We start from the raw sequence: 15,706 nt of genomic DNA on the forward strand, positions 1-15,706 counted from the left end.
CCCGACCTGCCAAGTGAGGGAGGCTATCTTCCTCCCCAGGTGACCATGCGCTTTAAATAACCTGCAAACTCAATCAGCTTCCTAGCCTGTGTCCCCACCTTGCCCAAACTCGACTTCCGCCTGTAAAGGATCCCTGCCACCTCCACTTGGATGTCTCACGTCCCAGACACAGCGCCTAGGACGTGTGAATCCTACCACCAATCCCGGAGCTCCTGTCCCCAAGCCCAGGTGCCGTGGGAACCCTGATTCCTATCTCCCCATCACCCCCAGTTCACGAACTCAGCATTGATCCCACCTCCATGACCCGTGTGGCATCCATCCACCCCGATGGTCTGCACGGCCACCAGCATCAACCCCCAGCCTCCTAACACGTCTGCTTCCCGCCCCGCCCTTCTCCTGCCCTGCGTCACAGCACAGCACCGTGAACCGTGACACCTGCTCCAATCTCCCCAGGAGCGTGACCGAGCCCAGGGCTGCCCAGGTCCCAGTGACTGGCAGTTACCTGTGTCACTGAACAAAGGACGCTCGCCCACTTACACAGTATGTTCTGGCCATACCGGCCTCCTGCCCACACACGGCAGGCTCTTCCCCTCTCAGAGCCGGCGCACCTGTCTGGGAGGGACGCATTCCACGGTCCCCTCCTTTCAAGGTGGGCTCCCTTCTCTCGGGTCCTAGCTCACGTGTCGTTACTTCCTTGGAGGGACCCTCCTTGACTAACAGAGAGGAGTCTCCCTGCTATTCTTCTGCAGATCTCTACATCTCCCTCACCGCACTTAAACCCCAAATTTGGACTGTTGATTTATTGGGGTGACTGTGTAGGGTTCTACCAACAGTTCACAGGCCTTTGAGAACCTGGCCGTGACTTTCTTCACCAGCTCCTCCCAGCAAGGCCCTGGCACAGAGCACAGGCCCAAGAGACAGAGGTAGAAAGGGAACACACCAACAAAAAGCATCCAAAGGGCAAGGCAGAGTTGTTTACAAATCTCAGTTTGTTGTAATTACTTAAAAAACAGGAGGAAGAAGTAACAAAATACTTGTCAAATGTGATTTTTAAAGGGTAGCAACTGTAGCTAAACAAAGACATCCAACCAGCACTTATCTGGTATCTGCTCTCACTAAGAGCACCTGGGAGAGCACCCAAACCCGATTACATCCGGGCAATCCACCACGCCTCCGTCCAGGAGGGAGGTCCTTCTGGCAGGCCGCTCTCCTCTGTCTTTGGTTGGCACTGACTATTTGGTTCATCGTTGGTTGGAGCAGAAGTAAGGCCAAGTGTCACTTTTTACTGATCAGGACAATCGTATGCATGGCTTACTTTTATTTTTTATTATAAAAAACACATACAAGAGTTTTAAGAAATGATGAATATAAGACAAATCAGGACCACGGTGAGTTATTAAACCCATTTTCTATGTACAAATACTAAAATTCCGAAAGTGGAATATCATCAAATGTGAGACACATTATAGGCTGTCCATATATACACGGCACATGCAGAGACCTGCCCGCACTTGGCTGCGTCTGTATGTACACAGCGAGGTACAAACACCCGCGGTGACCTCTATCCTCAGCTCTCCTTTTCCTGATACATAGTTAAATATTTGCAAGGAACTTTAGAGATCTGAAGAAATGCATTAAAGGAAGTTCTAAAGGCTCTCCCTGTTTATTTACTCTGGCCAGCTACACTCTATACCTTGAGAGGAGCTCTGTAGCCCAACTCCAGCTAAGACAGTGGAAGAGTCTTCGAGGAGCACTGTTTTAGCCTCCTCATCTTTTCCTAGTCAGTCATTTGGGCGCAAAGTCCAAAATTGGCTCAGGAACCAAATCAATGTTTTTACATTAAATTCATTACAAAATGCCACTCAATTTTTAAAAGCGACTAAAAGGACACTTTCTGCAGCAAAAAAAGGGCTAAGTTCAAGTTTTTGTTGTTTGACCAAGACACAACAAATTACAATCCATGTCATGTGATCACAGCAGCCATAAGTGAAATGTGTGCGGTTTAGGGAAAGCAGCCACTGCTTCCTTCTCCGCCCCCAGCACTTGTATCTCCCTGACGTCTCTCTGGAACCTCGGTTTGCACCCTGGAAGCTGACTGATCTATCTCCACTCGAGCAACGGGAAGGCACTTCTCCGGGCACAGCACGGGGCAGTCAGCCACACTCCTCCGTACACAGAGCGCTGACCTCCTCTAGGGAGCTAAGCACTGCGGAGGGGACGCGGTGAGAGGTCTCTGTGCGCCAGGCTTCCAGGATCTTGGAGATCTCCGCTGGGTTGCTGGGACTCAAGTCACACAGAGCGTACACGGCTGCCAGCTGGATACCCCATGGTATGTCTGAAAAGAATTTCCACATCAGTCATCACACAAGAAAATCTTCGTTATGCAAAATGTTAATGATCTAATAAAATACTATTCAACAAATACTTTCTTCCAGCAATGAAAAGTAAATATTAAAAAAAAAAAAAACACAATGAAAAAATTCATTTAAATCCCTTCTGCAAATGGAAAACAAAAACAAAGCAAACACTGCACAGCTCTCTACAGGTTCCTGGCGCTGCCTGTACCCAGAGGACGACGAGCCGGAGTAGGGGCACAGGACCTGAGGCGCCTGCCCTCTCATGATCAGTGCTAAGCTTTCCAAAGTGGTCCTGGAAGGATCACACCCTCATGTTTAAGTTTTAGTAAAATGTGGATCCCAAAGCATTTGTCAAATAAATGACTCCATTATACCCCTGGAAGTGTTTATAAGTGGACTTTGGAAATGAAAAACATGATGAAATGAGAGCAAGTGAAAAACTAATTTTTAGTATATAGTATAGCATATACTATACTCTTACACACTAGATTATAGTATATGACTATTGATCATGGCATTTAATTGTAGACTATGGCTAGGTTAGAGATTATGGTTATTAGAGTTCTCATTCAGTATAAGTTTATTTAGGAGTTATTTAATTCAAATTTAATTTAGTTCAATTTTAGTTAAATTCACTTCAATCATTTAGTTAAAAAATTTAGGAGTTATTTCATTAAAACTTATTATTAACTATATACTGTTAGTGATGCAATGCCCAATAGGGAAAACTACTACTATTTAAAAATAAATATCACAAAACCCACACATTCAAATGTTAATGCTGTTGATGTAGACAGTACTACAGCAGCTTTAAAATTACATTCCCTGGGCTTCCCCGGTGGTGCAGTGGTTAACAATCCACCTGCTGATGCAGGGGACACGGGTTCGAGCCCTGGTCTGGGAAGATCCCACATGCTGCAGAGCCACTAAGCCCGTGAGCCACAACTACTGAGCCTGTGCTCTAGAGCCCGCGAGTCACAACTACTGAGCCCCCGAGACACAGCTACTGAAGCCCGCGCACCTAGAGCCCGTGCGCCGCAACAAGAGAAGCCACCGCAATGAGAAGCCCGCGCACCACAAAGAAGAGTAGCCCACGCACCACAAGGAAGAGTAGCCCCCGCTCGCCACAACTAGAGAAAGGCCGCACACAGCAATGAAGACCCAACGCAGCCAAAAAAAAAAAAATTTTTAATTTAAAAAATATGTTCCCCTTATCTACATGGTAATTAGAGAAGCATAGAGAAGGGCACATAAGTAAAGACTTAAAGTCAAACAGTAAGAGTTTTACACAGGGATTTAAAAATAAATTATAAGAGCATGTGCACTGTGTAGGCTCTGGACTCGGGCAGCCTGGCTGTGACCTGGTGGAGCTAACCAGTGCCAGGCCTCCAGCAAAGTATGCTTCTTGCAGGGCGTTAACTTCCTGTGCATAGAACAAAGTCAACGTTCAAGCCCTGGAGGGCCAGCCCCAGAAGGTCACCTTGGGGACCCCATGCTGCTCTGTGGGACAGGGCCTAACCCAGAGCAAGCCCAGTGCAAGGCCCTCTCGCTCCTCCCAGCAGGAGGACCACACTGTTGCCAGGAAATGTCCACCCGGCATCTGTGGCGAGACAACCCGTCGGCCACTCCCTGGCTACTCTCTGATGACAACACACAGTCTAGACAGTAAGAGTACATTTTCAGGGCCGTTACCTCAGCAGCTATTCTAAAATCAAAGAAGACAAAAGTTCTCATTAGCTCAACCTGCCATGCCTCACCCTGAAAGCAGAAGACAACCTACACGTTAAGATCATCTCGGATGTAAATTTCAGATGTCACCGTGTGTTTCCGATGGAAATTGTATAACTGCATTACTCCTTTTTTTTGTTTTAATTTTTTTTTAATTGGAGTAAAATCGCTTTACAATGTTGTGTTAGTTTCTGCTGTACAATGAAGTGAGTCAGCTCTATGTATACATGTATCCCCTCCCTCCTGGACCTCCCTCCCACCCCCTCATTACACCCGTCTAGGTCATCACAGAGCACCAAGCTGAGCTTCCTATGCTTTACAGCATGTTCCCACTAGCTATTTTATACATGGTAGTACATATATGTCTTTCCTAATCTCCCAATTTGTCCCACCCTCTCCTTCCCCCCATGTCCACATGTCTGTTCTCTACGTCTGCGTCTCTATTCCTGCCCTGCAAATAGGTTCATCTGTACCATTCTTCTGGATTCCGCATATATGCATTAATATATGACATTTGTTTTTCTCCTTCTGACTTACTTCACTCTGTATGACAGACTCTAGGTCCATCTACATCTCTACAAACGACCCATTTTCATTCGTTTTTATGGCTAATATTCCATTGTATACATATACATGTACCACATCATCTTTATCCATTCGTCTGTCGTTGGACATTTACGATGTTCCATGTCCTGGCTATTGTAAATAGTGCTGCAGTGAACACTGGAGTGCATGTGTCTTTTTGAATTATGGTTTTCTCTGGGTATATGCCCAATAGTGGGATTGCTGGGTTGTATGGTAGTTCTAGTTTTAGTTTTTTAAGGAACCTCCATACTGTTCTCCATAGTGGCTGTATCAATTTACATTCCCACCAAAGAGTGCAAAAGGGCTCCCTTTTCTCCACACCCTCTCCAGCATTTACTGTTTGTAGATTTTTTGATGATGGCCACTCTGATCAGTGTGAGGTGATACCTCATTGTAGTTTTGATTTGCATTTCTCAAATAATTAGTGATGTTGAGCATCCTTTCATGTGCCCCTTGGTCATCTGTATGTCCTCCTTGGAGAGATGTCTATTTAGGTCTTCTGCCCATTTTTGGATTGGGTTGTTTGTGTTTTTGATATTGAGCTGCATGAGCTGTTTGTATATTTTGGAAATTAATCTTTTGTCTGTTGCTTCATTTGCAAATATTTTCTCCCATTCTGAGGGCTGTCTTTTTGTCTTGTTTATGGTTTCCTTTGCTGTGTAAAAGTTTTTAAGTTTCACTAGGTCCCATTTATTTGGTTTTGTTTTTATTTTCATTACTCCAGGAGGTGGGTCAAAAAAGATCTTGCTGTGGTTTATGTTTATGTCAAAGAGTGTTTTTCCTATATTTTCCTCTAACAGTTTTATAGTGTCTGGTCTTACATTTAGAACAAAAAAATTTACAATTTGCATGGGAACACAAAAGACCGTGAAAGCTAAAGCAATCTTGAGAAAAAAATGGAGCTGGAGGAATCAGGCTCCCCGACTTCAGACTCTGCAACCAAAGCTACAGTAATCAAGACAATATGGTACTGGCACAAAAACAGAAATATAGATCAATGGAACAGAACAGAAAGCCCAGAGATAAATCCACACACATATGGTCACCTAATTTCTGAAAAAGGATGCATTACTCCTTGATTGCATAACATTCAAATAAAAATGAGACTCATCACTTCAAAGGGTTACTTTTGAGTTTTAATCTCTTCCCACAAAGGAATAAGAATATAAAATTACATGCTCTGAGGTATACAAATGAAAAGGAAACCACTGCTATGAAGACTGGCTCACAAAAAGCCTCCAGTTTCCAAGTTCTCTGGGGATGCTAAGTACTCAGTGATACCCAGGCCACACTGGGGTCGCTGCTTCACACGTGTGACCGCACTTGGTCATCACGACACAACTTCAGCCAGGCCTCTGCAGGCAGCTGAGGCTGAGTCACTGGTCGGAGGTCACAGGACAGCATGAAGATAGTACGGACAGTTTCTGAGACAGAACGTCAGCACCAGGACAATAAGAGAGTTTCCTCTTCCTTAGGGATGCGCTGCCCAACAGGGCGAGCCGCTACCACTGAAACAACAGGAAACCCACACACGTTCAAATGCCAGTGCTGAGAACGCAGGCAGAGTGTGGCTTCGTGATCAAACTCCTCACCCCCAAGCACTGAGAGATGCACAGAGCATGGCACGTAGTAAGAACTCAAAACAGATTTAATAAGAGGAATGCAAATGATTTAAAAATAATGATAATAAACAAAAGTTTTACCTTCATCCTGGGCATGCTGTATAAACATACCAATAACTGCACTAATGTTTTTCACAGCTGATGGAAACCCTTCCTTCAAACCCAACTGGCCTAAACGACCTAGGGGGGAAAAGAAAAACAAAACAAAATGTCAACAATCTGTGGTTAAATGTTAACTTTTCGTAAGAATTTAAAACTTACGTTTTCTTTCGTTTAGCATGTACATTAAGCTTCAGGATCCTGAACTGAAGTTGGACGGGTACCTATTCTTAAATGAAAACAAATTAAACAGTAAAGCGTCAGGACTCAATACAGCACCATCCGTCCCGCGGTGGGGGGCTGTTCTGACTGAATGATTCGTCATCTCTTCTGTTACTCACACATACAGATGATACACAGATACACAATGTGTTGCTTTCCCAGTTATCATGTAATAAATGGAATTTAGCAGAATGAATGGTTTTAGCAGGCTCAGTGTGAAATGACTAACTTCTGTGGGTTAACGGACTAAATATAAGACACAGTTTGCTGTTACAACGTAGTTGGCTAACACAACCTCCGTCCTCACGTAGAGCAGCCGCTCCCAAGTGTGCTCTACTAAACCCCCGGGGTCCTCAAGGTCAAAACTTTGCTTTCCCAACGACACTAAGAAGTGATGTGCTTTCCTTCCAGTGCTGAGATGTGGCCTGACAGTGCAAAGGCAGTGGCGATCAAACTAGTGGACCCTCAGCACCAGTCAGGGCAGTGACATGGGGGTCACTCTCCATGGCCAGGAGCTCACAGTCGGAAAAGCTAACTCATTCAGAATGTCCTTCATGAAACGGTAACAATGATTCTTATGAAATCCAGACCCTAAGCACACGGCTCTGCGATCTTCCACGGATGGGACAGGAAGGGCACGTGAAGCACACCCCTGGCACCTCGGCAGCCCGACTCTCTCCAGGAAAAGCACCTGTGCAGCTGCTTCAGCTGGGAGGGGAACTGGGTGCTTTCTCCACCCACTTTTCACTCAAAGAACCACTGACAAACTATGGCTATTTAGACCGAGACAGACATTTTCTCAAAAATGAGAAAAGTGAACCTGTCACTGCAAGGAAATCATTGCTGTCAATGATAAAATTTGAGCTCTTAAGCAAAATTAGAATTTTGGAAAAACTTCCATCACCTACCCTAAGCTTGACAGCTTCAAATACTTCAGATTTCTCTGATGAGATCAGTGATGATATTAATGTCTGTTTTCCTGATATTGTTGACATTTGGAAGATCTGTACAGATCAGTATTTTCCAAGTGAGCAGTACATGTTACAAAATCATGAATGGGCAAAAGATCCCTTCAACAAGTCAGGTGGACCAAGGGACTCTGGTGCAACAGAGAAGCGAAGTTCACTGATGAGGTTTCAGATTTCACACTGCAACTAACCTTTAAGAAATCATCACTTGTTGAGTTGCACTGCAGTGTCAAAGAAGAATATCCACAATTACTTGAACGGGCTATTAAAACACTCCTTTAATCAACTACACATCTGTATGAGACTGGACTTTCTCCAAATACTTCAACCAAAACAACAAACAGCCAGAGACTGAATGCAGAGCAGCTATGGGAAACCAGCCCTTCTATGAATCTACACAGTGAAGAGGTTTGCAGCAAGATAATGTTCCATTCTGCTCACTCTTATTTTTGTTTGTTTTGGAAATAGTTATTTTTCATTAAAAATATCACTTATATTAACATTAGTTTATTACTATTAATCTTAAGTGAATAGTAACATTTTTTTAAACTCCTAGTTTTAATTTCTAGTACAATAATTGACACATAAAACCTGGAGTGACAAAACCTCTTTGGGGGTCTCACTAGGGGACTAAACAGGACAACACTCCTCACCTAGTCCCCACCCATCTGGACCCTCCTTTATTCCAATGGTCCTGTGGAAACCAGCTTGTTTCAAAGCGGAAGCCTCTGCACCTCCCTCACAGCCAGGCCTCATGTCCTTTTGCCCCGGCTGTTACAGAGGAGGATTCTGAGACATACCTTGGATGCCATCTTACCCAAGTCCTCTTCCTGTGCTCTTATGACAACATTATCCTGCATGCTCACTGTTCTGTGTCCATGTTCTCTCAATAGTACAAACAGCCCACAGGCTTAGATGTGACCCAGTCCATCAGCCTCATCTCTTGTGTTGAATATGGAGAAACTGAGGCACGGGACACTAAAGGGACTTTATTACTTTGTATCCCCTATAGGAACTAGCTTAGCGCTAGTTACACGCACCCTAAGTGCTGTGATAGACAGCAGACATTCAGTAAGTTCCTACTGATCCATGACTCCCCGGTTAATTCCTAATCCAGGAGGAAACTGTAAACATATGGATAATCCCTTAGGAAGTCTTTCACAGGTTGAAAAGTAATGTACTTCAGAGATCAGAAATTTCAAGGTACTGAGCACTCTTAGATATCTCCTTGCAATCAGATCAAAGTTCTAATAACTGCATGTCACCAGACCTGTCCTCTGAGACAATCTATCGGGAGCATTCAATGCATGACTATTAGCAGAGAAAGGGACAGTGTGCGTGCCTAGCACAGCTATGGATCATTTGGCCATGGGATATGCATGTGTTTCCAGATAATACACGACTGCATTATAATGGCTCCCTTTCTTTTAATTAAAAATGCTTAATGAAGTGTGTTTTATAAAGCTTTATTTAAGTTAATGGAGCAAATCAGAGATAAAATAAGAGGAAATCATGAGTCTGAGGTATATGGTTTGGGGAAAAAAGGTTTACATATATGATGACTTGACAAAGATGATGGACAAATTTGCTAAATAGACGGGAAGAAAAGTCCCTCTACAGAAGGAAGGTGAGTGAGTCCAGGGCTGTTCAGCCAACATATTAAAATTCAAGTAAGAAATGTGGAGTCAATCTCAGTGTCAAAGACAACACACTCCCCACTCACGGAAGCCTGAAGAGGAGAGCTTGCCGGCCTTAGGGTAGGTGAGACCCAGTCTACAGGGCAGGGATCAGAGAAAGATAGTTACCCAGGGTTTTCAGTCAAGATTTCAGATGCAGGTATGTTAAGGAAAGGATGAGCTAAGACAAGTGCAAAGAAAACCTGGAAGGCAAGGTGAGACACTGGACAGAAATCAACCAAGTACTGGCTACCGCAGCCTGACATGCAAAAAGCCGACATGAGAAACAGCGCTCCCAGCCTCTAGGCTCCCCTGGCACCAGAGGGGCCACTTAGGATTCAAAGCTCGCTGGGGGCAAGATGGGGTATTCTATACCGTTATACTCCGCTGCGTCTAGTGGCATGCAGACTTCCGTCCCCACTCTGCTCCCTTCCCACCCAGGCACCTCAGACAGGGGCTCACCGCCCCCCTACCTCCTGCCCCCCCCAAGAGGCCCCGACCCCGCCAGGACACGAGCCGCCTGGAGTAGGCGCTCCCCGTCCTCCACGTCCCCAGGGGTCCAGAGCGATCCAAATGTTCCACAAAACGCTCTTTAATCCATTATTGTTAAGGTAGGTTAGAGAAACCCCATTTAATAATCACATGTAACCATTTCATTTGCTAACGGCGGTGTTCATACCCCAATCCAACATTAGATAACACTGAACCATTTTGCCAGACAGCCTGTTTTTATTTCCCATGGGGTAAAAATCCAATTAGGATTTACAAATCTGGAGTTAAGAATACAGACAATTCCTTTATTTTATGAATGCCTACTGTGTGACTTCATTTATTATTAAGAAATCACAGTCAACCAAGTTAATTATTTGCTAAATTCTTTAGTAAATGTCAGCTTCAGAAACTGCAAGAAGCTTCTCCAGCAGAGTTTCTTCTTAGAAACGGTTCAAACTCCAACTCAGACGGGTGTGCGGGAAGGAAAGCACACACCCACCCCTAACGCTGCCTCTCAGGATTCCGCCCTGCTTCCACCCTCCCCCTCGGCCCACCCCTGCTCGCCAGGACCCCAGCCCCTGCTTTGCTCGGAGGAGGGTGGTGGTGGGGGGAGCCTTCAGCGCCAACAGACTCCCAGCAAAGCTCAGCCCCGGTTCTCCGGGAACAGCCCAGTGGCCCCTCTCGCCCTCCCCACACCAGGCTTTTCACTCACTCACTCACACGAGCTCGTCCTGCCCTGGTCCACCCGCGGACCTCAGCAGGGTTTGCCAGTCCTGAGTCTGCTCTCATTTTTGACATTACACTTCCTTTCTAATTAGCCATCCTCTCAACTAAATTTATTTACTTATATAATTTTATTATGCAGTATTGTTAACTATATATTAATTATACATTATTCCTATGACACACATCATTGTATTATACCACTCCTAATTATGTAAATATACATATATTACTCTAAATAATATATATTATCAAATGTTATAAATTATTTTCCCAAAAGCTATATTTTAAAGACTTAAAGAATAAATTAGTCTGAGTTTGACTAAAACTACCAGTCAGGTTTTCTCCCTACAATTATACATCCTTGTTTTTAGACAAACTATGACCATATTCTTCTTAATTCACAAGTGAGTTACTTTTTAAGGTACATATTCAAAAGTATTTCTATAAACTTGTGAGGGTTTGTCTGGAGCCTGAGAATTTGTAATTTTAAAAAAGCTTTTCAGGCAGTCTGGACAATCAACCAAAGCTGATAAGAGCTAACTGAGGAGGAGAATGACATGTGAGGCCGACCCTCCATCACAGATGCTTCTCAGAGCAGGATGGGGTCAACCACCAGAAACACATCCTCCCACTCTCACTTTCCATCCTGTTACAATCAATAAATACACAAAGAAACAACCACTGCAATGATAACAGCAAAAATCACACCATATTTTATAAGTGTGACTTCAAAAGTATATTCTTCAGCAAATTTCACAGATTCTTCATCTAGGTCAACATGTAAGCATTTACAGACCTAACACCTTTCCTAATTTCTTAAATTCTCAAAAAGCATTCTCAATTTGGAATGAATTAGTTCAAAGTATGAACACATTCTTTCTTGAATCCATAAGAGAAGCTGCTACCCAAACCAGAATTTCCAGACACACACATGCCACCAGCTGACGGCTGAAAATGAGGTCACTGGCCCTTCTGTGTCCTTGCTGCTCCCACTTGGGACAGACAATGGTCCTCAGAGCACTGGACCTGAGGCATTCAGGGAAGTCCCCCACTGAGCAGTTTAGTCATCTCCACTTCCACATTTTCATGCTTTCATGTTCTGTATCTTAACTCCAAGTGTATGTTAGGTTATTTCCAGTGAAAACTGTTAGATGTCCACCTTGAAACCAGGTTTTTGTCAAGACCCAGTTTATATATTTATTTACTACAATGTTCCTATGTTTGCATGTAAAATGTGCACAGTGCAGGAATGCAGATACAGCTAACAAAATTAGTCAGGGATATTATATTTCTTACTGTGGTCTATTTATAAGACTGACTTACGTGATTTAAAAATTCTCAAACCTATTTCAAATGGTTTTATCTTGGAGTTTTAATTAATTAAACACCAAAGATACTTAAAAGTCATGATAACTATCTCCAAGGATCTAAAGGGCCCTGACACAGAAATAGGCTGAACCTTGTTTTGTCAGCCCCCAAGCAATCAATACATGGCAGACAGAGGAGTCACTTCAAAGTAAAGAGAGCCTTCTGATAATGAACAGACCTCATCACTGATAATGATGCCTGGACTAGAGAGCAGTTTGTCAGAGATGGGGCAAAAGAAGAAAAAATAAGTAAAAATAAAAAATAAAGATTTATGGGTGAAAGGGAGGGAGGGACAGAACTAAATGGCCACTGAGGTCCTCTTTAGATGTGAGATTAAAAAGAATCTATATTTCACTTAAAAGATTTTTAAACAATCATTTTAATTTCTGTTTATTCAGCTTACAATTTACAGAAACAAAATAAAACTAGTTTCCAATTATAGAAGTACATAGTTATCCTTATTGAGTGAGTATGAAAAAAAAAACTGGGGTGCAAGCAGGGATTAGGTATCTACTTATTTTATAAATCAAATTAACTGTAATTTATAGCAATGTATCCAGCAATGTATCCTGGAGTGTGTATATGCAAGTGTGTGCATGTGTGTATATTAAAATTAATATCTGAGAATCAAGAGTTCAATTATAAATAAAATGTACTAACATGAAAAATCTTAAATCTGAAAAAGGTGAATAAAATGTTAATTTACAAAGGAAGAGTATGAGTAATGAAAATTAATTTAGTGCAAAAGTACCTACTCTCGTGGCCGTAAAGTCAGTTATTATAGTGCAGTTTCAGTCAAAATATATTATTACACACTTATTCTCTCACCAAGATATCATCAATAACAAGAACAAATTTAATACAACAGACAACTCACCAATGAGCCTCAGTATTGATGCTATGATAATATCAGGAGTGTATGCAATGTTTGCATGTCCTTTTCTGTATTTTATCCACTTATCCATTACAGGCCACAGCTCCTTACTACAAAATAACAACAACAAATATATACATGTATGTATGCATATGAAAGTATGCTCACCCACCATTGTTCAAATATTAAGAAGAAATTATCTTAAAAATGGTCCATAGGAGACAGTTAGTGAAGAGGAGGAACTTGTAAAGATGTAGCATTTTTGGCTAACATGAGAACAGACACTGAAAGCTCACATACTTTCCAACTATTCAGGATCTCTGTGCTTACAGTGGCTTTAAAAAGGCTGCAAACACCCATGCTTGCATCTTTATTCTATTTAACCCTTTTCACAAGGCTTTAGTGTAGAGATGCTGAACAATGTCCCCAAGTCACATAACTGGAAGCAGCAGAGTCTGGATTCTCACGTGGACCATCCAGATGGAAGTTGGCACCTGCGTTCTAGAAGCCTAGTTTCCCGAGGTGGAGCAAGGACAAACAGCCTATATTTTGTAAAAAGAACTAAACCAGAGGAAATGAACCACACTTTACATGGATTAAAGAAACTAGATCTACTGACTGAAAACAGTGGCAATTCCTCTTTGCTCTCTCTTTTCAAAAACGTATTAACTTCTTACATAGTATTTATAATATCAGCAAAGTTAAATACAGACAAATGAAAGGAAAATGTACATTAAAAAACACATTCTCAGATAACTATCACTCTTTTAATTTGGGGCTTTTCCTCCCACAGACTTCTATGCTTGCATGTATGTGAAAAACACAGTCAAAGTGACTGCAGTGCTTAGGAATCAGGGTCTGGAATCGGCCAGGCAGAGATCCTGATATCCAACACTGTCCATACCGCCAGCGGGGGACCGTGGACAAAGCACCTGTGACTGGCACCATCCCTGGTTGTTTCATCTGTCACTAGGGATAGAAGGGCCCCTGCCCCCTGGGCTTCCAGAAGATGAGGCCCAGGGTAGCCACTCACACATCATTACCCAGACAGCACTGAACAGACTGTCCTGGCACTTTCTTAGTAACAGACTGAAAAACACTTTCGCGTCAGTATATAAAAATCCATGTATAGCTATTTATTCTAACATGGCTGTATCTCATTATATAGACATTCCATAATTCTATTACCTATTATTTGACATTCAGATGTATAATCTTTCCCGAGTGTTAAGAAGGGAAAACAAGAGAACAGATTTCCACAGAATATATTCCTCAAATGTCTCAAAGATACAGACTATTAATCCTTTGGTGAATGCTTTTCAATGTGATAAACCCCTTTAAACCAGCCTTTCTCAGTCAGGGTTGTAAGAAAATTAAGGGTTGTAATTAACTGCAGAGCAGTTATTTGACTACTTTCTCCATTCTCCAAACATGCTGCATAGATAGATGAACAGAGAAAAGTTAATTCATTACATAAAATGGACGCATGAGCGTTAACAGGCTCAGTTCTCTCCTGAAATCCCAGTGAGAAGAGCTGCTGACCCAGAATTTTGAATATTTCTGTTCCTGTGGGTTTTTCCATAGTATCTGTACATTAAGATAATGACCATTACATTTCAATCTACACATATTCGCTGAGTACCTCTCTTGTGTGGGCACGGCTCTCTCTACATACATACCGGGGGAGGCCAGGGAAACCAAAGTCCCCCCTGCATGAGATTCATTTTCCTTTAGTAATAAGAGGATACAGTGAAAAGTAGTGAAAGGTACCATAAAAAAATAAAGCGAGGGGATGTGGCAGTGACACTGACATTTAAGAGTAGTTTTATTAACTCTTACCCAAATCAAAATGTGCTTTGTAAATGTTTCAGCTGCCTTAAACAGCAAAAATGATTCAAACCACAATTCAGCAATCATTGAACAGACTACCTGACAATTCAAATAACCCAACTTAAGTTAGCAGAATAGCCCTGTACCTTATAATGTTGTCATGTGTCCAAACCCACTTCTGATGGCAGCAGAGCAGATCAATGGCACATATGTACTCCCAGGTGTTATCACTTAGGTCTTCGCCAAATCTTTCACTGGACTGAAATTCTGTTTTTGGACATAACTGTATGGTCAAAAGCAGCTTAGAAACCATGAAGCCAACATCTGCAGGAGCATTCTAGTAAACAAGGTTAAAAAAAAGAAAATTCAGAGTTTCAAATATAACATATCTCATGTGGGTGATCTCAAAGAGTACTAACAAGCATCAGTTGAATAATCATTTAATTTTAAAGGACACCTTTTGAAAGTTATTTTGAATAAAGAACTATGTTTATCTTGTCATAACAACTGTCCTAAAATGATTATACAATGGTGGTCAACAGGCCAGATAAAAAAGCTCCAGGCAGAATGCAGAATCTAGTCAGGTAGGAAAGACACTGCAATCCAGATAGGAATGCAAATTTTCATTAACTGAAATCAGAGAATTAAAATTTTATTAAAAAACAATTTTTAATCTTTAAAAAATTCTTCAATAAATTCATTCTGTCATCTTTCTGACCCTAGATATCAGTCTGCTTTTTCCAGAAATTCATAAAATTGAATCAGATTGTACTAGACTCTTCTGTCTGGCTTCTTTTACACCTATGCATGCTTTTTTTGATATTTTTTTCCACGTTCTTGCACGTATAGGTAGCTTGAACACCCCTTTTTACTGCCGAGTAGGAATCCATTGTATGGATATACCACAGTTTGTCCATTCACCTATTGACAGAAATCTGGGTTACTTCCAGCTTTAGGCTGTAATTAATAATGCTGCTTTGGACATTCATGTACAAGCCTTTTTGTGGACATAAATTTGACTTTCCTTGGGTACATACCCAGCAGTGGATTTATAATTTTTTTCTTTTTTTATTGGGTTTTGTTATTAAAAATGAACAAGGGGCTTTCAATCTTCGCTTACACCTGAAAAAGACTGGAATTAGTTGGTTCTTTAAAGATT

The 15,706-nt window shown here is 42.1% G+C and overlaps 1 protein-coding gene across 6 annotated transcripts in view; it reads right to left on the bottom strand.

Moving 5' to 3' along the window:
- Positions 1–1,303: 1,303 nt before the first annotated feature.
- The window catches only part of ICE1 (interactor of little elongation complex ELL subunit 1), a 58,697-nt gene continuing 44,294 nt past the window's right edge, over positions 1,304–15,706 (bottom strand). Inside the window, exons 16-20 of one of the 6 annotated variants that reach the window (XR_007476226.1) lie at positions 14,694–14,884; positions 12,721–12,827; positions 8,382–8,523; positions 6,374–7,772; positions 2,287–2,335 (exon numbers count right to left, since the gene is read on the bottom strand). Coding sequence is in view for 3 of the 6 variants with exons in the window: in XM_049707289.1 (XP_049563246.1) it covers positions 2,154–2,335; positions 6,374–6,472; positions 12,721–12,827; positions 14,694–14,884 (579 nt within the window). In the remaining 3 variants the exon portion in view is untranslated. Of the gene's footprint in view, positions 2,336–6,373; positions 7,803–8,049; positions 8,524–12,720; positions 12,828–14,693; positions 14,885–15,706 lie in introns of those variants that run through there. The other 5 variants (XR_007476225.1, XM_049707289.1, XR_007476227.1 and 2 more) reach the window with 5 other exon arrangements.

The sequence above is a fragment of the Orcinus orca genome, chromosome 3 (assembly GCF_937001465.1).
Source record: "Orcinus orca chromosome 3, mOrcOrc1.1, whole genome shotgun sequence".
In the NCBI taxonomy this organism is placed as follows: domain Eukaryota; kingdom Metazoa; phylum Chordata; class Mammalia; order Artiodactyla; family Delphinidae; genus Orcinus; species Orcinus orca.